Below are 23,082 nucleotides of genomic sequence, written 5' to 3' on the forward strand. Positions count from 1 at the left end.
CGTTTTCCGTTGGTCTGAATGGAACCTGGGTACCTCGAGCTATGAAGCTGACGTCTACCCGACTGTGCTATTCCGACCCTGTGAAAGCGGTTTGCATTTTGGAGAATCCCTTCGATGAAGGTTGCATGGGGAATATATTCGCGTTTTAACCATCTTTCCCGTAAGGGATTATGTTTTCTTTGATCATTTAAGCCTTTTGTTAGACCTTCAACATACCGAGACTGGCCACTGCATCTCCTTAAAATTGTTTCTACCCGGTTAAAGTCGATGCTTGGCCGAGTTGGTGTCCCATAATTTTTAATTAACAGCGCAAACAGGAAACAAAGACGACGAGGAGAGCACGACACAAAGGCGCTGACAAACAACTTTAAAGTTGGAAGCCGGTTGACGGTTGCCGGAGTTTTAGAACATGTTGCCTTTTTTTAACTCTACTTTTTCAAAGTGGAACGGCGAAACTTATCTCCAGAAGAATGGCGTTTGTATTGGTTCATGTATCGCACCCATGTTAAGTGACTTTTATTTAGCTCGCAAAGATAGAGTTTTAGCAGACCGGCTGAAGACAGCCATGCCATCAGAAATGTTTAGATTTGTTTATGATAACCTAGTAGTGTTTTCATGCGACAAAAAGAACACTAATACTTTGATGCAACAACCTCTAAAAATTTTTAATGACTGCTTGAAGCTTGAAGACTGCTTGAAGTAGTAACCCGATGGAGGACATATCCGATTTTTCTATTTTTACCTTTGTTTTATTCATGAGCACATTTCCTGGAATTACGAACCTCGAGGCAAGAAGTCGCAAATGCGTATGACTCGGCATATTCGAAGCTGGTTAAAATATAAATTGCAAATCCCTGCCAGAAAAATTCAATTGTTAAGTCTTGCATTCATATGATACGCTCCAGTTTCATGGATCAGGTTAATCGCCAAATTAATGCAGGTTACCATACATATATATTAATGTTCGTTTCCGAATGTTTTTTGAAAAAAAATCAAGGCTAGGCAAAAATGATCAGAATAACAAAAGTAAAGCGGAGGTTGCAGTATTGCCGTATATACAAAATGCACCACATAGTCTGAAAAGAATTGCCCAGCGTGCCGATGTGACTCTTGTTTTTTCTGCTCCTGATAAACTTTCCAGACTTTGTAGACACGTTATTAGTGATAGCCCTAGTTCTCCGGTTTGCAGGAAGAAGCACCAACGACAGTGCATACCATGTGCCACAAAGGTAGTTTACAGCATACCTTTATTGTGTGCAGAGACTATATCGGGCAAACGGGGAGATGTGTTAACGGCAGGCTAAAGGAGCAGAGTTACAACAAGCAAAAAAGCAAAACCAGTCACCTAGGAGTTGATTGTAGAGACCGTCCTGGATGCGAGCCTCTCTTCAGTAGTACCGCAATATTGTGTAAAAAGAAGCATAAACCAACAAGGGAAATTGCTGAGGCTTATAAAATAGCAAAAAGAAGAAAAGTGTGTAAGCGTCCCTTCTGTCGCGCTAGCAGCCAAAGAAATCACCTATCTAGATGGTGTATAAGCCCATAGCGGTAGTGATGTCGTGACGGATTTGTTGTTTTGTTTTCACAATATTATGTGTCGATTTCTTTGTTGCCTTCATTTCTGGTGCATTTATATACCAGGCATCACAGCAATAAACTACAATTGTTAGTCAGCGCCTGTGGGTCGTGCTCTCCCTATCGTCCTTGTTTCTTGCTTGCGCTGTGAATTCAAGAGAAGAAGATTGTTTCTATCCCGCAAGATGTTCAAGGTCTGTTCACCTTTGGCAGTGGGACTTACTGCCTTAAACTTGAACTTAAGGTTTTGCTGTTGTACTGCGTACAGAGGCCGTAAAGGAAAATGTAAGAGGTTAAATTCAAATTTTCAGTGGAAGGAAATTGCCTCGGTGTATTATATTTCTTGTTTCGCGAATTGTCGCGAACATGGAACCCAAAAATAAAAGTGAACCATGGCTCTAAGTGCAGCCTATGACCGAGAGTGTTGCTTGCCTCTTTTAACATGTTCAGAAGAAAGATGAACCGTATATGGTTCCTGTACAAGGGTATGAGGACACCACGAACATTCTGGATATGAAGACAATGGCTGAATTTAATACCTACGTTGAAAAGGAGTCTTTCTACGGTGGAGCAGATATCGTATTTCTCCTCACAGGGTACGTATTTTTTTATTCCTGCCTATTTATGCGCACTTCTACCGGCTGCACTCGTCTAAAATATCATTCGGGCATGGTGAGACGGCAAAAGCTAATGACACTTCCCAAAGAACTTTCAGCTAGCTCCGACGATTCGAAGAATTCTCTCCGCCGAGAAACGAAAACGGTGGGCCAGAGGGCGCTTGGCCAATCGACACCACCGAAGCTGCCGCCCGAAGACGCGCAGAAAAAAACGCAATTCACGGCCACGGCCGCGCCGAGAATCTAGGCTCCTGGAGAGCGTTAACGCGCCCCTGACTCGAGTGTGTTATGTCCGAGAACATGAGGCGACGCCAGACGCAACGCGAATGTTTATGATCAAGCTTTAACTCTCTCACGTGTGTGGACTGTTCGGCCAGGAGAGTCGCCCCACGCCTGTACACCGCGTCAGACGTTTTCTCCACGTGCTCCTCTGTCCTGATCCACTGTAACCTCAGTTTTTTTCTATAATTAAACCTTTAAATTCTAAAACCCCTATTTCTCCCATTCGATCTTCATTTGAGCCACGACGTAGCTCACATGGCGCAGCCGACGGGATCAGGATTTGAGGCTACGGAACGAACGGACGAGGAGACGAACGACGCGGACGAACCGCACCACGACTGCAAGAGAGCCTCCACGTCAACGGTGATCGACCGGCTCCTGACTTCAACGGAACGCGACATTTTGTGTTCAACGAAGAAGCAGCAGTTGGTGAACGAACTACGGTCACGAGGGCTCCCTTGCTCTGGCCGTAAGGACGACATCGCCTGGCGTCTCCTCGAGGACAACGAAAAACGTCGCCAGCTCTCCAAACGAACGAATGTGCCAACATTACTTCAGGCTGCCTACGACGACCAACGGCAGACGAACCAGCAAGCGGCGCTATTCGAGAACGGGAGGCTGCGCGAAGAACGAGAACGTGTTCTGAAGCAACTGGCGAGAGTCGGCCACACGTGTCACGCCGTGCCAGAGCCAGTGGCAAGCCTTCAACGACACGACGCTCACCTTGGTCCAGAGACGCGCAGCACGCACAACGGCACGCACACGCACACGAACGAGGCGACGCATGCAAAACGATGCACCGACGGACCTCTCCCAGGTGATCCCCACGATTAGGGAAACGCAAGCGAAGATCAGTGAATTCCTGGCGAAATCACGGACAACAGTTGCTCTGATACCGAGCCAACCGACGAGCTACATCACCCACGCGCAGGGCTTTCCCGTAACGAGCAACGAGACGCGCAACGTAAGCAGCGCGCACGATCCAGAACGCAGCACGTACCTGGCACCCGCTCCTGCGACCCAGGCCTTGCCCACGAACAGGACCGTGCCCGAATCGGTGGAGCTCACGAAACAAACGCTCAGAGCACGGAACACAATCGACCCAGTACGTACGACATTTTTCGCCCACGCTGTCCCGGCCCCAGTCCCCGCAACCAACGACACCACACCCGAATCGGTGAAGATGGCCAGTACGAACGAAAGGCACAGCGCACAAAACGCATCCGAGGTGACTAGCGACATCGTGCCCGTATTGGCGGACCTGGCCAGGACGAACGAGACACACGGCCCACGAAATGCCCCAGACATGGCGAACGACATCACACCACGCTTAGCGGAGTTTCCCGCGACAAACGAGGCTGACAGAGCAAGAAACGCACCAGAGGCGACCAACAACATCGTACCCAGACAAGAGACGCTGGCCACGACCAACGAAACGCACGGCGCACGGAACACGACCAAGCGAGCATGCGCGGAGGAAATGCTATTCAACATTCTCCGCTCCCGCTGCTGCCATCCGGACTTGGCCAGCCAATGTCACAACCGCAGAAAACAACCTTGCCACGAGCAATGGAACGCCAAGTGCACGTGGTTCAACCCTGCCGGAACGTACGAGCTCTCTTGCACCCGCTGCTCCAGCCCGAGTTCAGCCAACGAACGAAATCGAACCCGCGCTGGTGGACCCGTCTATGAGCAACTACGCACCCAGCGCAGGCGGCACGTACGAGCCGGAACGTACAAGTTCCCCGGCGCCCGCTGCTCCGATCGAGACTCATCCGACCACCACCACCATGGTACAGGAGCATGCAGCCGCGAGCATATGGGCACCAGGTGATCGAGGCGCCGTCGAGCCTGCTTGCACGAAAAGAATTCCGACCACAGCACTTTCGACCAAACGGGCAAGCGACGAGAGGCTGAGCGGCAACAAGGACACGGCGAGAACAACAACGAACGAGGCAGATCCACACGAAGGCATCGAATGCTCTACCGAGGAAGCCACGCCTACGACGCGAAACATTGTGGGTCCGAACGGACGAGACGAACTACGGCAACTTTCCCACCACAATGGCTTCACTTCCGAGGGCAGCCATGGCTTAAGCGTGCTCGGAACCACAACGATTTTGACCGATCAGCCACGCCAATTTACGACAACGCCACGCCACCGCAGGCTGAACGAAAAGGCAAAGGGCTCCCGAACCGCACGAAACGCACACCTCGAGCCAATCAACGCCTCCAAGCACCAAACCCCGCGATCTTCGCAGAACGCACGTCGCCAACGGAGAAAACGCACGCCAACGTTTTCACGCGCATCAACCACGCAAGAAGCTACCGTGACTCAATCGCCGACGGAAGCGACGTGACCAATGCAACGCCGTAAACGCTCCAAAGTTTATGTCCAACGAGCTGAATCCCCCGGTACGCAAAAATCAAGCGAGTTTGAAATCCGCTGACCTCATCGAGACGAACGCCCACTAAACGAAGTTTCCAATATCCTGAGCAACGAAAAACAAACGCCAGCATCGAGCAACTGCACAAACGTGGACAGTTGTGTTTCTGGATTCGAACAGACGTCAGTCTACGCGGACACTTGTGCCTGCAAACAGGTACAAAATTAAGCAGGGGCGTGTCAGCTTGCTCCGACGATTCGAAGAATTCTCTCCGCCGAGAAACGAAAACGGTCGGCCACGGGGCGCTTAGGCCCTCGACACCACCGAAGCTGCCGCCCGATGACGCGCAGAAAAAACCGCAATTTACGGCCACGGCCACGCCGAGAATCCACGCTCCTCCAGAGACGCGCGCCTGACTCGAGTGTGTTATGCCCGAGAACATGAGGCGACGCCACACACAACGCGAGTATTCATGTTCAAGTTTTAACTCTATCACGTGCGTGGGCTGTTCGCCCAGGGAAGTCGCCCCACGCTTGTGCACAGCGTCAGACGTTTTTTCTCCCCGTGCTCCTCTTTCCTGATACACTGTAACCTCAGTTTTTCTGTATACTTAAACCTTTAAATTCTCAAAACCCATTTTCTCCCATTAGATCTTTATTCGAGGTACGACGTAGCTCATAGAAAGCTCACAAGACCGAGTGTTCCCGGAACGCAATTTACTCTGGGTGGCTGGTCGAATAATTTGTTTCGTCAGAAGTTCATGAAAATAGTGACAAATTACACTACATAACGAGTGGTCAATTCGCTATAAGCAATAGAGAAAATGAGAGATTTCCTTATTCTTTATTTTACAAGAGAGGCAAGTAGCGGGGAAAAAGAACCTGTTATCGCGCCCAGTGACCTGGGAGCGTCACCTAGGCCGTTCTCTCCAGTGTTCGCGCACGCAGCTAGTTCGTTGTTGCAGAGGTTGTGCCTCCACTTCAGCTTTCCATGTAAAGCTTTACTTGCCTATCTCGCAAATATTTGGGGACTGCTACTATTACCTGCCCGAATGCGCTGCCGGGCACTGCGTGCCCGCGGTACTTCCTCGCTCGCAGCCGGGGTGGCGAGAAAGAGGCACGGACGGACTCGACTTTCCTCCTTCCGCGCTCCCCTTACGGCCTTCGCAATACTGGCCCGGCGCATGGGATTTTTCTGACGCGTAGTTAAGGTGCTGACCGTACGAGGGCCGCACCACCTCATCGCAAACAGCAAAGTGCCCGGACGGAATACCAATGCAACTGATAAACCTGCTTGGACCTAGAAATAAGGCATCGTTTAGCAGGGCAATAGATGAGGTGATACAAATCAAACAAATGCCGGAGGAGTGGATGGATGTATTATATTGAAGCGGTGTCTATTATTAGTGTGGACACGGTCAATACCGCTAGCGGTAGCGCGAGAATGGACTGGACGAAGAGAAGGGCGAAGGTCTCTTGCCGGTGCTCTTGCTCCAGCTGTGTCGCCATTATGACTGTCCGTCTGCTGAGTAATTAAAAGTGCCCCCTTGTTTTACCCACACGCTACATTTTTGGTGGAGGGTGCGGGTTGTGACACCGTATGCGTCAAGAGTATAGCGTTGCTGGAGACGAAGCGCATCGCACGGAGCTGACTCCTGTTCACCAACTCACCAGTCGTCGACTCCAAGGTACTTCACCCGAATTCGGACTGCTGCCAGTAACAACCAGGGCAGCGAAACACACATCATGACCTAAACTACGACGCAGACCGACTATTCCGTCCCAACTCAGTTCGTGATCCATCAGCCGCCAACGCCGCCAATATTTAACTGCAACGTCTTTGAGGACGCTGAGGACTGGCTTGACCTCTACGAGCGCGTCGCGAGCTTTAATGGATCGGATGCAGTGCTGAAACAGCAACAAGTGTATTTCTCGCTCGACCACCACGCGAGGACGTGGTTTGAGAACCACGAAAGGGAGTTCCCAACCTGAGACGAATTTCTCAGTAGGTTTCTGGCTGCCCATGCTAGAGGCGACCGGAGGGAAAAGGCCCAAGCTGCGCTACACACCAGAAATCAGCGTACCAATGAGAGCGTGGCTATGTACTGCGACATGTACCACCTTTTAAGACGCACCGACCCGAGTATGTCTGAAGACAAGAAGCTACGCCACCTCACGCGAGGTGTGAAACAGGAGCTGTTTGCCGGGCTTGTACGCCACCCTCCGCACACTGTCGCAGAATTTATGGCAGAAGCCACGGCAATGGAGAGGACACCGGAACAGCGCGCCAGATAGTATGACATGTCAGCTGCACGCCAGCGAATGTGCTGTCTGATGCATTGGCCACCAGCCAGGATGCCCTACGGGAGCTTATTCGTTCTGTTGTGCGGGAAGAACTCCGAATGACAGAAGCCACGGCAGAAGCCAAGGGAGAAGCCACTAGGGTCGGTTAGTGTTAAAAGGCGGTACATGTCGTCGCAGTACATAGCCACGCTCTCATTGGTACGCTGATTTCTGGTGTGTAGCGCACCTGCCTAGGCCTTCGCCGGCGTATGAATGAATGACTTTATTTTCTCGTAAAGCTTACAAAAACAGTACGACGGACGATTTTGGAAAATGTTGCTCGCAGGCAGCTTGACCAGCCCAAAAGCCCGGTAGACACACAGGGCAGCAAGACAGCGGGAGGAGAAAAATTAAGAAAAAAATCAGAAAAGAAAACGACAAGTAAAAATAAAAATTCAAACAAGAAATCACCATTACAATGTAATCGAAACAAATTGACATCTTTGTCACCACAGAAATAAAATACAAACAAGAATAACCAGTATATTGTAGTTAAAAAAATTTACGCCTTTCTCACCACATAGAAACAGGGAAAACGTGGGAGAAATAAGATTTCAAAAAAATACCTAGGAAGAAATACAATCACAGACAAAGTATACATCACTGCTGAAGGTAAAATGCCAGTAGGTTTGATTGGGATCCAGGATATACATCTTGATCAATAAGAAAATTTAACAAGGTTGGTAATGTGTGGCGTAGCATTTGTACTCCATAGTTAGTTCTTGATTGGGGTATTTGCCAGAATCAGGAAATCGTGTGTTGTAGCAAATATTATGACGCCCCAGAGAAGCTATATTACAAATATAGTTTAAATTATTCTTTTGTTCCGTATTGTATACTAATGCCAAACGATAAAAAATAAGTGTACAATTTTTAATATCCTACCATCACTGAAAAGCTGTTCTGTAGGAAAATCGTACGGCTTATTGCAAATTATTCGAATTACGTTTTTCTGAAGTAGGAAGAGACAATATAAGTTTGTTGCTGATGTTGTACCCCATACAAGGTTGCGGTAACTTAGCGAACTAAAAAATAAGGCATTGTAAATCAGTAATTAGATTTTGCGAGGGAGGTACCTAAGGCGAAAAAGTGCACCTACGATTTGGGAAAGTTTGCCAGCAAGACAGTGTACGTGATGACTACAGGTCATATGTTCATCACACTAAACACCTAATGTTTTTATTGAACTCACGATGTCAATTTTTGAGGAGGCCAAAGTTACATCTGCTTGAATTGTGATTACATCTGCTTCAATTGTTACATCTGCTTCAACCTGCTTCAATTGCCTCTCTCGCTCAAGTGGTTGAATTGGAAGTAAGGCAAGCTGTTCGAGAACCAGTAGAACTGAATCTGCAGCCGCCTACGCTCTACTCCGCCACATACGCTCAAGCTCTGCAACAACCCAGCACGTGTGCTGTGGCGAGTGTCACCCCTCCCGTGTCCACCCCGCCTTATGCGCACGTAAATGGCACCGTTGGTCCCCGCCAGCCTGGATTACGGCGCCCTCAACTTGCGTACCAGGGCACACTTCGCAAGGCGGATGTATGGCGTGGACCGGACCGCACTCCACTGTGTTATCACTGTGAAGAGGCCGGCCATCTCTACAGGGTGTGCCCGTATCGACGTACCTGCCTTCGTGGTTTTCATCTGGATGCTCCTTGCCCCAGGAACGGTGCGCATCCTAGCGAAATTAGAGAGTACCTCTTCAGATGGCAACCTTTCCCTGTGTCCAACTGTCAGGACGTCGGATCAGCGTAGCTATTCCGTTACCGGTCTCCAAGCCCTCATCGCCTATCCAGCGCACCTGGGCGTCGCTCGCCCAGCCCGCGACGGGAAAACTAAGATCAGCGACGCCTGGAGGTGCGGTCGCTGAAAGGGCTTCCAGCAAAGATCCTCCAACCTGCTCTCGACGGCGTACCGCTGAACAGACACCGCCGGCCAGTTCTGAACAAGTAGCCACCTCCGACATGGCTGTGACGATCGACGACTGTGACGATCGATGACTGCGACGTTACTTCACTTATTCATGCAGGAGCGGACTGCTCAGTCATTAGCAGCAACCTGGCGCAGGAGCTCAAGAAAATACAGACGCAGTGGAGAGGGCCTCATGTTCGCACTGCGGGGGGTCATCTGATTGCTCCAACACGCCCAGCTAGGGTTGGCATCCGGGGCTACTGCTACGTCGGCGAATTCCTCGCACTTCTAGAGTGTTCAAGAGATGGTATACTGGGTATGGACTTCCTGCGAGCGAACGAAGCTGTCATCGACCTGCAGTCATCCACAGTGACGCTCTCGACGAGAGGCACCATCGCCACGAATAACCCAGCAGAAGTCTCTGCCCTCCTGGTTGTTGACGACGATGTCACTGTACAGCCGCGAAGCAGTGTCGTAGTCTTCGTAAGGGGAGACGCATCTGAAAACTGTGAGCGCCTAGCCGAAGGGAACAGCAATTTGCTGTTGGAAAAAAATTGCGTAGCAAGAGGCCTTGTACACCTGCGGGATGGTTGCGCACACGTCCTTCTGACAAACTTCGGGAGCGAGGTCCAACACGCTGCAAAAGGAACTGCCATTGCTTGCCTGCATGAGTTCGATCAGTTGGAAGATCTGTGCACCGTGGGGACAGAACGACCTGAAGCTTCGGATCCCAAGGCCGTTTTGGAGTTGGTGCACATCTGTCCAGATTTGTCTCCTACCCAGAAGCAGCAGCTAACAGACCTCCTGGCGAACTTCAGCGATTGTTTCTCCTAGTCGTCAAAGGTCCGACAAACACCCGTCGCGAAACATCGCATCATCGTGGATGAAACCACAAAGCCCGTGCACCAGCACCCATTTCGCGTCTCCTACAAAGAATCGGAAGCCATCCGGAGCCAAGTAAAGGAAATGCTTCAAGACGACGTAATTCAAGCGTCGAAAAGTCCGTAGGCATCCCCTGTAGTGCTGGTAGAAAAGAAGGACAAGGCCCTGCACTTCTGTGTGGATTACAGAAAGCTAAACAGCGTGACAAAACGAGACGTGCACCCTCTTCCGCGCCTAGACGACCCGTTGGATCGGCTGCGAAACGCAAGGTATTTCTCGTCATTAGACCTCAAAAGCGGATACTGGCAGATTGATGTCGATGAGACAGACCGGGAGAAAACGGCGTTCGTCACACCTGACGGCTGTATGAAATTCAAGTGCCCCCGTTAGGCCTTTGCTCAGCACCCGCGATATTCCAGCGAATGATGGATACTGTCTTAGCCGGGTTAAAATGGCAGTCATGTCCGGTGTACCTCGACCGTGTCGTTGTTTTCTCGGCATCCTTCGAGGAAACCTGCATAGACTGCGGCTGGTGCTGGAGGTATTGGTTCGACTGGTTTAACTATAAAGCCGGAAAAGTGCCATTTTTTGTACAAAACGCTGCGTTTTTTCTGGCCACGTTATCAGCGCAGAAGGAGTGGCCCCACACCCTGGGAAGACGGCGGCTGTCGCAAGCTTCCCGAAACCAGCTGACAAAAAAGCTGTTCGGCGTTTCCTGGGACTCTCTGCTTGTTACAGACGCTTTGTTGAGAATTTTTCGGACATCGCAGAACCCTTGACACGCCTGACAAAGACGATGAACCATTTGTGTGGCAAGAAAAGCAAGAAGTCGCTTTCAACGACCTGAGAAACCGGCTACAAACAGCTCCGGTTCTTGCTCATTTTGACGAACATGGGGATACCGAAGTCCACACAGACTCCAGTAATATCGGTTTCGGTGCAGTTCTCGCGCAGTGGCAGGACGGTTCTGAAAGAGTCCTAGCGTACACAAGTCACACACTCTCCGAAGCAGAGGTCAATTGCTCCACGACCGAGAACGAGTGCCTCGCCGCAGTCTACGCCATCAGCACGTTCCGGCCATACCTTTACGGTAGGCCATTTAAGCTCATCAGCGACCACCACTCGTTGTGCTGGCTGGCAAACTTAAAGGACCCATCTGGATGCCTTGCTTGATGGGGCCTCCGGCAGCAAGCGTATGACATGAAGGTCGTCTACAAGTCCGTATGCATCCAAAATGATGCCGACTGCTTGTCCAGAGCACCTGTCGACTCACCAGGCCAAGAAATAGAGGAGGATATACCGTTCCTTGGAGCCGTCAACACGTCCGAAATGGCCCAACTGGAACGGGCTGACCAAGAGCTGCTACTCATTATCCAGCATCTGGAAGGTCGTGAAGTTCGCACACCGCCACCTTTTATCCGCAAGATCACCTCCTTCAGCCTCCGAAACAGCGTGCTTTACAAACGCAAATTTGGAAATACAAAGGAGGCGTTTCTACTCGTTGTGTCAACGGCCATGCGTGCGGAAATCTTGTATACATGTCACGACGAACCGTCAGCCGGCCATTTGGGTGTGAGAAGTACAGTATCCAGGATTCGTGAAAAGTACTTCTGGCCGAAACTTTAGCAAATGGTCCAGCAGTAGGTGAGGAGATGCCGTGAGTGCCAAAGAAGGATGGCTCCACCTTTGAAACCGGCAGGGCTTCTTCAGCCGTAAAACCGCCTACATCACCATTCCAGCAAGTCGGTATGGACATTCTTGGCCCATTTACGACGTCAACAAAGGGAAATAAACGGATAGTGGCAGCGACAGACTACCTGACACTCTCACCTCTGCCTCCTCGTCCTCCAGTGCGTTGGAGGGTGCCGAGGCACTCGGTTGCTTCAGGCAGCGGAACCCGTCACCACACCGCTTGCTGAGGCAGCAGCGGTTGTGGTGCCAACTGCGCCCGTAAGGAGTGGTGCCGCTCCCACGTCTGCCGCCCCGTCCTCCAGTGCGTTAGAGGGTGCCGTGGGGATTGTCACCGGGGGCCCCACATCTGCTCCCACCACCACCGCACCGCCCGTGCCACCTCTGGCGCCCCGACGGCTTTTGCGGTGGCAGGTCAAAGAAAGGACCCCCGAATGGGGGCCAATTCCGGGAGCCCGGTCCGTCGGGTACCCCAGGAGATCTGACGACGAGATGGATTTCGGGCCGTTCCTGCCTGCAACGCAGCTCAAGGAGCGGCCTCCGACGTCCAAGACAACACAAAGGCTCAAAGAGCCCCCTCCGAGCGTACAAGCCCCGAAAGACACAGAACACACAAACACAGGGACTCCAGTAGCTCCTAAACCTCCATAATGGCTACATGAAACGTCATCGAATAGAACTGTAGAGGCCTCTTTAAAAATCTTGACGATGTGTATGAGATGGTGCATGCCAATCAGCCGAGTATTATGCGTCTCCAACAAACTCACCTCAATTCCAAACCAACAAATTTTTTGAATAGTAATATGGTATACAGGACGGACTGGGATGACTGCACACCCTCTTCGGGTGGTGTGGCCATAATCGCCCATAAATCATTAGCATGCCACCCTATCTCCTTGAACACTGTCCTTGAGGCTGTAGAAATTCGCACAATAATATTGAATAGGTTGATAACGGTATGCTCATTTACATTCTTCCCAATTTTGCACTTTTGAGCTCCGACTTCGAGGCTCTGGTTGACCAGCTGCCCGAACCATACATCCTAACACGCGACCTTAATGCACACAAATCTGTTTGGGGGTCGTCTCGCACGGATGCCCGAGGTCGCCCAATCGAGAAATTCCTTACATCTTCAGGAGCGTGCCTCTTCAACAAAAATAAGCCCACGCGCGTTAATAGAGGACACAACACATACTCATGTATTGACCTGGCTATTGGTCTTGCGGTTCTCTTTCCTTGTCTTTAGTGGGTCGTGGACAGGGACCCATTAGGCAGTGGCCACTTCTTCACTTCACTAAAATATATAGGTACAGGCCCAATCAGTCAATATTCCAAGAACAGGTTCAATGAAGCAAGAGCAAGCTGGAACACATTCACAGATTCATCTAAACTGCACTACACATCCATAACACACCTACACGTTGAACAGGCAACCCAATTACTCACGGCACACATCCTCGACGCCGCCGAAAAGTCCATTCTGCTCGCATCTGGTGCCCTGCGCAACCAAAGGAAGCCGTAGTGGAATGAGGACGGTAGGCGGGCGCGAGAGGCCCAGAACAAGGCGTGGGGTATCCTGCGTCGGTACCCCACGACGGATAACCCCCTTTCGTTCAAAAGGGCAAAGGCGATGGGAAAATGTGTGCGCCGTGAGGCAAAGCGAGACAGTTGGCGTTCCTTCTTGACATCCATAAACTCATACACTGATACACACAAGGTCTGGACACGTATACGAAAACTCAAAGGACATCAGACACACGGCCTTCCCCTGGTTATTACAACAGAGGACACACTGGAAGACCAGGCAAACACTCGCACGACAATTCCAACACGTGTCCAGCTCAGTACACTACACTAGTACTTTCAAGAAACACAACAAATTTACCGAAAAGAAGTCTTCACTTGATAGCAACAAGTCCACTTCCTCTTAAAACTCCGAGTTTTCACTTCTTGTGCTGAGGGCTGCTCTGAGCACTTGTAAACCCTCAGCTCCATCCCCAGACAACACCAATATACAATGATACAACAACTACACTCAGACACTCTTCTAACACTCGTGCACATATATAACAAGATATGGCTTTCGGGGCACATTCCAAACTCTTGGAGGGACGCCATAGTAGTGGCTTTCCTGAAAAAAGGGAAGGACCCTTCTTCTCCTGTCAGTTACCGGCCCATTGCTGTGACCAGCTGCCTGTGCAAACTTCTCGAGATGATAAAACGGAGGCTCGTGTACTTTCTGCAGTACAATGGTCTTTTCGAGAGCTGCCAGCCAGGCTTCAGGGTTGGGCCATCTACCAACGATCAACTTGTTGCACTGGAATCTTACATAAACGATTTCGCTTGTCCGTAACCAGTACTGCCTTACTGTATTTTTCGATATCAAAAAAGCTTTTAATACAGCCTGGTGGTACGGCATTCTCAGCGACCTTAAGTAGTCTGGTCACATTTTGAGCACCATTTTTAGTTACAGTCAAACAGGACATTTTGTGTTAAGGTTGGGTCATCCCTGTCCGGGATACATGTGCAGGAAAGCGGTGCGCCGCAAGGTGGAGTTCTAAGCTGCACATTGTCCATAGTTAAGATGAACTACCTCCGAAAGGCATTGCCACCAACCATTCCGTGTTCCATCTGTGTAGACGATGTGCAAATATCTTTTAAATCCTGTAACCTCTCCATTTGTGAACGTCACGTACAGCTCGGTGTTAAGAAACTTGCTGGCTGGGCGGACCTTAATGGCTTTAATCTAAACCTGGGCAAAAGTACTTGTGTTGTGTTCTCCCGCAAGCGCGGGATTAATGCGGACCCTGAGATTACTCTTAACCGTGCATCTATTCCTATGAAAAGGGCGCACAACTTTTTAGGTGTCATAGATAAAGAAAAGCTTACGTTTATCCCACACATCAAAGCACTTAAGCATAGATGCCCCAAAAGACTAAACATTCTCAAGGTCATCTCCCAACAATCCTATGGTGCAGACAAAGAACTGCTTCTCCGGGTCTTTACCGCCTTAGTCGGGTCTCGGTTAGACTACGGCAGTGTCATGTATGGGTCGGCAGCAAAAACAGCAATAAAGATTCTTGATCCAGTACTCCACTTGGGCCTCCGCCTTGCGTGGGGTGTGTTCCGCATTAGCCCGGCCCAGAGTCTATACGTTGAATGTAACAAATGATGCCTTGAGGACGAGCACACATACATGGACTTGCTCTACGCTTTTAAAATTTCATCGCTTAATACCAATGCTTCTAAAACTGTTTTTAGTGATACATCCACATCACCACTGTTTGTAAATGGCCCGTCCGTTCTTTTGCCGTAATCACTTAGAGTAAGACAGGACGCTTCGGATTTCAACATTTTTCTACAGAGTTAAACATCTTTTACTGAGGTTTTACAACCCTGGAAGCTTCAACCTGTATGTTGTGACTTGTCTTTCATAAAAACTGATCAATCCACGATATCACAAACTGCTATTTTTCAGCACTTCTAGTCCCTGCAGTATAACTATCAATGTGCAGAGTTTTATAGTGATGCATCAAAAAACCGCAACCACAGTGTCCTGTGCTGCCCATGGGCCAAACTATAATGCATACAGAACCATGAGCACATACACCACAATTTTCTCAGCTGAAGAATATGGCATCTTACTAATTGCACCAGACATTCTTCAACACAAAATCTCAAAGTCCATCATAAATACATATTCCTTGAGTGTAGCGCGCGCATTGGCATCACACAAGCCATACAAAAACAAAATTGTCAATATGGTTTTCAACACTATCATGTCTATATATGCCCAAAAAACTTGTTTTGGTGTTGAGCTGGGTTCCAGGCCACGCTGGGATAACTGGCAATAAGGTTGCTGATCACAGGGCCGCTGTTGCCGCGCTCACGAACATAGTAGATATAGTACTACCATACAGTGACCTTAACCAACAAATTCCACAAAACCTTCGTAGCAAATGGCAAGCACAGTTAAAGGAAACGAAAGATAACAAACTACACGTAGTAAAACCACAATTGGGGCGTACACAACTGACTCACACAACAGGCGCATGTAAGTCGCCTTGGGTAGGCTACGGACAGGGCAAACCCATTCAACGCGCTCGTATCTGTTGACAAGATCTTCAAGACACCAGTGCAGCAGGTGCGGAGATGGACTATCCGTAGTCCATATACTCATTCAATGCAAGGAACTTGACACCACACGACGCAAACACTTTCCACAATTGTACCGACAACACATCCCGTTTCACCCATTATAATGTTTAGGAGAGGAACCCATGTTTTCCATCAAGCGTGTTTTTAAGTTTCTCGCTGATGTAAAGTTTTATTAGCAAAGCTTCTCTTCCTCTCGGCTCCGTCGTCCGTCGTCCATCCACCCGCCGGCCCAGGAAGACACCGGAAACACTGCCGCTCCAGGAGTCTTTTAAGGGGAAGCGTGCTCGTCTCGTGCCGGTCCAGGAAGATACCAGCCGCACTGCCGCTCCAGCATCTCATGGTCGGGGCTATGTCTTTCCTTTGTGGCCTCGTCCACACCCCCACTGCGCAGGCTCCGCTCATCTCGGGCCGGCCCAGGAAGACACCGGTAACACTGTCGCTCCAGGAGCCATTAAAGGCTAAGACACCGCCGGGCGTTCAGCAAGCCGAGCATGCGCAGTGGGGGTGTGGACGGTGCAATGACGACAAGGGAGGGACATAGCCCGTTCTCATCTAATAAAATTACACCATTTCCCGTAGGGGAACCCTGAGTATAGTACGCCAAACAGCCATGGGCTCAACGCAATTTCCCATTTCGTAGTTCCGGTAAGTGAACAGTGTGGTAGTTACCATGGAAACACACTCTAAATAAAACGGTAGCTACGTACCTCAGTCTAACGGAAACTACAAGCTGAAGACTAATCGGCACTTGAATCGACCCCATGGCTGCTTTGCATACTACTCAGGGTTCCTCTATGGGAAGATGGTGTAATTTTTTTATATCTCATTTCTTACCATGCATCATGACAACCGGGCCCTTTACACCAGTCACGTTCATTACCTTGAGTTTTACGTGGTTTATTTTTACTGAAATGGTTTACGTTTGCATTCACGTCACTCAAATGAACTAACTATCCTTTGCTCTTTGCCCTCAATCGGCCTTGCGCCATAAAAATTCAAACATCATCATCATCAGCTTCGCTTCCCGTCGATTCCCACACAAACGTGGGTTCCGACAATCTTCTCTCCCATCCTAGTGCTCTTATTGTCCTCGCACGAGCGGGATAAAAATTGATGCTCTGTGTGACATGCCTTTTGGACTAGAAGTCTCCTACTCTAGCAAAATTGGTTGTAGATTACAACACTTGCATTCCGCAGGCTTCGCTGTTTTACTGCCGCGTGTACTGTCGCTTTAGACCCACCGACCACTCAATTTTCAGCTCGTTAGTTCATGTCACGGCTTTTCTTCGTCCTGACCTTTTACGTGCGTAATGGTGGTCGCGCACGAATGATTGGAGCCCCACTGTCTTTTGAACAGCCAAGTGCTTGGCAGCAGAGAACCCCTCTGTTCACATTTCTTCATCGACGCACCTCAAAACTGTCTGTGGGTTCCAGTTGCTTGACTGATGGCTGTCGCTTCAACCGTGAACCCAGTGTGTCCAGAAATCGGCGTCGGCCTTGATGCCGCTCTCAGACCATACAAACGATCAAGACCCCTTGCATGCTTCCTCATATCCGCTCTTCCACTGACGAGGCAAATGTTTCGCGGGGCCGGTATAGTCACCCGGCCGTGAACAGAGGCCGCTGTGACCGCAGTACTTTTCTTAATAACCCTGCCTGCAGTGCCCTCTAGAGGATCGCTGGAGTAGCCATGAATTCTCAACCAGCCATTGCTACATACTAGTTTTTTGTTAGTTTAGGCAACAAAAAACAAGATTTTAGGCCTCATTTACAGGCACTGAAAAGGGTCCGTTAGGCACACATAGTCCTCAGAACATCTCGTTGAGGCATTTATAAGCTCACCTCGTGTGTACTCCTGCAGCGAATCTTGCCACAACTTTTTTACTCGCAGCGAAAACAGTGCACACATCTGGTTGGTGATGAAGATGACTCTTCGATTTTAGTGGCGCAAGCCAACTAAGGGAGAAGCACCTAACAAGTCATTTCAAGAGAGCGACAGGGAAGTAAAACTAAAACATTTCCGTAAAAATAAACAAAGTAAGACACAACCTAATCAAGATTACTGGTGTAAAGGGCCAGGTTGTCAAGATGCAGGATAAGAAATGAGATGTAAAAAGTTTTCCTCGGTAAGAAACTCAAAAACACGTTTGATTCAAAACATGGTCTCGTCTCCTAAGAAGTATGTGGAATATGTCGTGTGTAGAGTTGTGGGACGTGTTTGCGTCGTGTTGTATCAAGTGCTTTGCATTAAATTATTACGTGGATTACGGATAGGCCCTCTCCACACCCGGCGCACATGGGTATTGGGGATCCAGTGAGCAGGTGGGAGTGTGTTAAATGTGTGTGTCCTATCCGTAACCTCGCCAAGGCAACTTCTGTGTGTCTGTTGTGTAAATCGGTTGTGCATCGTCCCAAGTATGGTTTTACAATGTGCAGTTTGTTGTCTGGCTGATTACGCCAATGTTTTCGCCAAGTTTTACGTAGTTGTTTTATGTTTGGTTTGAAGTCGGTGTCGGGTACTGCCGTTATGTGCACCGTGTTTCTGAGTGCAGCAGCGGCGATTTCATCTGCCGTCTCATTTCCAGCGGTCCCTGAGTGGCCTGGGACCCAAAAAAGAGTCACCTCAAGGTTTGCGCCATATGCCGCCGTAATTGTCCTAATAACAAGATTGTTGATGTAATTTCTGGACTTCTTTCGGAATGATAACGTCTGTACAACGCTTAGTGAATCAGTGTAAATGACCGATTTTGGAATAGAACATCTGACAATGTGATTCGCAGCATGAAAGATTCCACAAGCCTCTGCTGTGAGGACGCTACAAGTTACATTCATGGTCTCAGAAACATTAAAATTGGGTCCCTGCACATCGTATGACACGGCGGAGGATGTTTGGAGGCGTCGCTGTACAATTCTGTACTCTGATACTTCTCCTGTAGTGACAGAAAATGCTGCAGAATCGCATTTCTCGGTACCCTATTTTTATCAAGTTGCAAGGAAGACAAGTCACACGACACAGTGCAAAGGTGCCATGGTGCTATAAAATCAGTGCTAGATCATTTGAAGGTGTTTAAAAAGTACACACTAAGTAAAGCCGCCTCCTCTCTCACTCTCTTTGAGAAGAGAACAGAAACGGATGGGTGATTTCCAAAGAGCTGTGTGCGGATGCATCCGCAAAAACAGGTGTAAAAGAATGGTTGTCGATTGATGATATTTTACAAGCATATAAAAGATCAACATAGGAGAGAGAGAGAGAGAGAGAGAGAGAGAGAGAGAGGGTTCTGTAATGTGAAATGGTGTGGTCGGCCCTGCTAGGGACAAGGCTTGCTACACCAGATGGGGGGGGGGTGACTACGTTGATGAGTGGTGAATATTAGACATTAGGGTTACAGCAGGAAGAAGACAAACAAGAAACGTTGAAAAAAGAAAGTAAAAACAAGAAAATGCTGCCAGCAGAGTCCGAACGTAAAAATACAATTGAAAAGAGAATAGTAAATATAAACACTGAAACAAAATGAAAAGTAAACGACGTGAAAAAAAGAGTAACAACAGCCCCAAAAAATAAATAGATGAATGCCAGTGACAGCAACACAAGCAAAGTAACATAAGTTCGCTGGTACTCCAGGCCCCATTTGTCACATTCTACATACAGGCTTTAAACAGGGCTTGTACATAAAGCACCGCACGAGAGGCGAAGACCCAAGTGCAGCCAGCACTGGGTCGAGAATGTTCCGCGCTCTTTTTGTGGCCGACCCGGAGACAGCACTTCCGTATTCCAAACGAGACCATACCAAAGCGGTATTTATTTATTTTATTATTTATTTATTGTTACCTTCAGGGTAATACATTACCGAGGGGAGTGGGTTTAAGGGGGAAAAGCATGGAACAGGCAGGTATTAAAAAAATTACCAAGCTGCCTCGAGCAATATAAAAAAAATACTTAACACATTATACAGACATGCAAATTTGTACACGTAGATACATTTCGGGAGTAATACAGTAATTGAAATACATTTCACGCGTAAGAAATTGCGCGTGCACAAAACAAGACTTATTCAATTAATACTACACAATGCAGAGCGAAACAAATTCACATCGTTAATTTCTAAAATGTCTCGTGGAAGGTGGTTCCAGCCATTCAACGTACGCGGGATGAATGAATTAAAAAAAGCCTTAGTAATACAACTGATGACGCCGACTTTGCGCGTGTGATCCAGACGAGATGATACATATGATGGCGAAGTGAATAAACAATCTCGCAAAGTGCTGTGCAACAAAACTTTATAAAAGAGGCAGAGACGTGCGATTTTGCGACGTGAACTTAGTAGTGGAAGGCCCAAATTGTTTTTCATTGTGGTTACGCTGATTGTTCTGTGGCAGTTTGAGTTAATAAAACGTGCCGAGTTGTTCTGAACCATTTACAGCAAATGAGTAAGAGTTTCCGTGGAAGGATCCCATATGGATGATGCGTATTCAAGTTTCTAGCGTACGATGCTTTTGTAAAAATGAAGTTTTACGGACGACGGGGCGGAATGAAAGTTGCGTTTCAAATAGCCAAGCATGCGGTTAGCTTTGTTGACGATAAATTCGATATGAACTTTCCGTGATAGGTCGGATGTAATATGAAGGCCTAAATATTTTAAAGATGAAACAGATTGCAGAGGGGTTCCGTTTAAGTGATATGAAAACGGGTAAGTAGCGGCACGACAGATTCGCATAGATTTGCACTTGTCAACGTTTAAGGTCATCTGCCACTTACCACACTAAGAAGAGATAGCATTAATATCATCCTGTAGCGCATGCGCATTATTAATTGTGGTTATTTAAAGGCGCAGCAGGAGTTCTTTATCTGCACCGTATGATTGGTTAGATAAATCTTTGAGAATATTTATGGCTTTTAGACATTTTTGTTTGAGTTCTTTGATGTGCGAGATGAATGTGAGTTTTCCGTCCACCACCACACCCAAAAACGTGTGTTCGTTTTTAACAGGAATTGCGTCACCATTGAGATTTATTTCAGGATCAGGCCTTACTCCGTGTCTCCTTGAGAATACGGCACAAGTACTTTTCGTGGGATTCAGTTTGAAACCATTTTAGTATGCCCAGCAAGAAAGTTTCTTTACACCAGGCTGGACTTGACGTTCACATATATATGTTACAAGATTTAAAAGATATTTGTACATCATCCACATGCACTAAACAGGATATCGATGGAGGCAATGCTTTCCGAAGCGAATTCAGCACCACTCTTGAAACAGCTCGAAATAATGCCTTTTTTACTTGCACGCGGTTTTAACAAAGCTTGTGTTACACGGAACATCATATCAAACAATAACCCCTTACCATCATCAATATTTATAACACCAGTCAGAAATACAAGAACTCAATCGGATCACAATTTCAACATTCCTCCGGTACATAACTGTTATGGGAAACGGACTCTGCAATATGTTGGAACTAAAATATGGGATATCATACCACTTCACGTCAAGCAAAGTCAAAATGTTTCCAGTACACTGAAAAAGCACGTACAATAAGGAGCTTACGTCGCTTATTTAATCACCGAAACTATACTTTATAATCAGGTGTGTACGAAAGAAATCATTTATTTTTCATAACGTGTTTTCAATTCCATGTTTTCTGGTATAATTCCTGTATTTAGTATCTGATGAACTGTGTACGCGCGTATTGTTTCATTTTGTTGACAAGATGCTTTGTTTATGTGTCCTGTTATAAACCCTATATTTGGCATTCGCTATATTCCGCTTGTTTGCTTTGTATTATTTTGTTTCTACATGGAGTGTACCTGAGTGCTTGCATTGTTATAAATGTATTAACAGTATGCGCCCGGTACTAGCATTATTGCTAATGGCCAGATGATCTCTCCAGTCTTCTGTAAACCCATGTTTGAAGCAATAAAAATGAAAAGAAATGAAAAAAATGAAAATTCATCTTGGCGATAAACAGCGTGCAGCTCAAAACCCCGCCTTGAGGCACGCCATTTTCTCGAATGTGAACACAGTGCCGAGCCGACTGCGACAAGGAAAGTTCGTTTGTACAAGTAACTATCGAGAGTGTTCAACATGTTACCTGTAACACGATAGGGTTTTAAGTCTGCAAGATGCCGTAACGGCATGCCGTATCATACGCTTTTTCGACGTCACAAAATACGGTCGTGCAGTACAGTTTGTGTAGAAAGGCAGGTTTAAAAAATTAGTGCCTTTCCACTCTGTGAACAAGGATGACCTGCAAAGCTGGACGCAGTCCGCGGAGTGCACGGAACAAATCACGTTTGTCGTAATTTGCGATTGAGTATATTTCCTAGGCCATTAGCTGAATGGCCCTCTGACAGATAGAAGCTTTGTTCTTGCAGATAAACATGGAACTGCCTGTGTCCCTCCCGCGTCGTAAGCATCTTATTGTTTGTGTGAGGCCGGGTTCAGACTGTTGCCCCAACTGTCGCAATGTCCTAAAGAATGACGTTATTTCACGTCGCAGCTAACCGAACTGCGTGACATGGCATTTTTTTACGTTATGGGTGTTGCGTCGGTAATCTGAACTTAGCCGAACACACAAACCCAATCCGCTCTACCACTATGGACTCCGGACAGGTCTCATTGGGCCGTTTAACGTCCGCGGTTAAACCTCGTACCAGCACAACAGGCATACCATCCATCAGTACGGGCATGAAACCTATAGCTGCGTGGGCACGCCTCCACTCCTCCCTTTGTGCACGCCTCCACTCCTCTCTTTGTAATTTGTAGTAATGGTCAGTGCATTTTTAACGCCCATCCGTGACTCATTTTATTTTTCGCAATCATCGGATAGCCGCATATCGTCATTAGCTGCCGCCTGCGCAACTTTACAAGGGGAAATCGGTGGAGGTGAGAAGGAAAATAGTTGTGAAAGAGGTGCCAACGGTGGGGAGGAGGAACCCCGAAACGACGCCAAGTAAATCGATGACACCGGAATGAAAACTGGGGGGCTTAGACATACACTGCTTTGCATTTATATATGATTCTATTAAGACAAGCTGATCATTTCTGGATCGCCCTGCCCAGAAGCCTGCCTGGCAGCTCTCGAGAAGACCATTGTACTCAAGAAAGTAATGAGCCTCTGGTGAATCATCTTCTGGAAAAGATTCCACAGGCAGCTTGTCAGGGCAATGGTTCTATAGCTTGCGGTAGAACAAATGACCTTTCTTTCCTTCAGAAAAGCCGCAACAATGTGCTCCCTCGA

General features: G+C 48.1%; 1 protein-coding gene across 1 annotated transcript in view; it reads left to right on the forward strand.

Annotated features, from left to right (window-relative positions):
• LOC144151723 (venom metalloproteinase BumaMPs1-like) overlaps positions 1–23,082 on the forward strand; it is a 191,101-nt gene that overhangs the window by 84,509 nt on the left and 83,510 nt on the right. Inside the window, exon 8 of the mRNA XM_077682845.1 lies at positions 2,026–2,171. Coding sequence (XP_077538971.1) covers positions 2,026–2,171 — 146 coding nt within the window. The remainder of the gene's footprint in view (positions 1–2,025; positions 2,172–23,082) is intronic.

The sequence above is a fragment of the Haemaphysalis longicornis genome, unplaced genomic scaffold, assembly GCF_048455015.1.
Source record: "Haemaphysalis longicornis isolate Haplotype H1 unplaced genomic scaffold, Haemaphysalis longicornis Haplotype H1 scaffold_9, whole genome shotgun sequence".
NCBI classification, from domain to species: Eukaryota; Metazoa; Arthropoda; class Arachnida; order Ixodida; family Ixodidae; genus Haemaphysalis; species Haemaphysalis longicornis.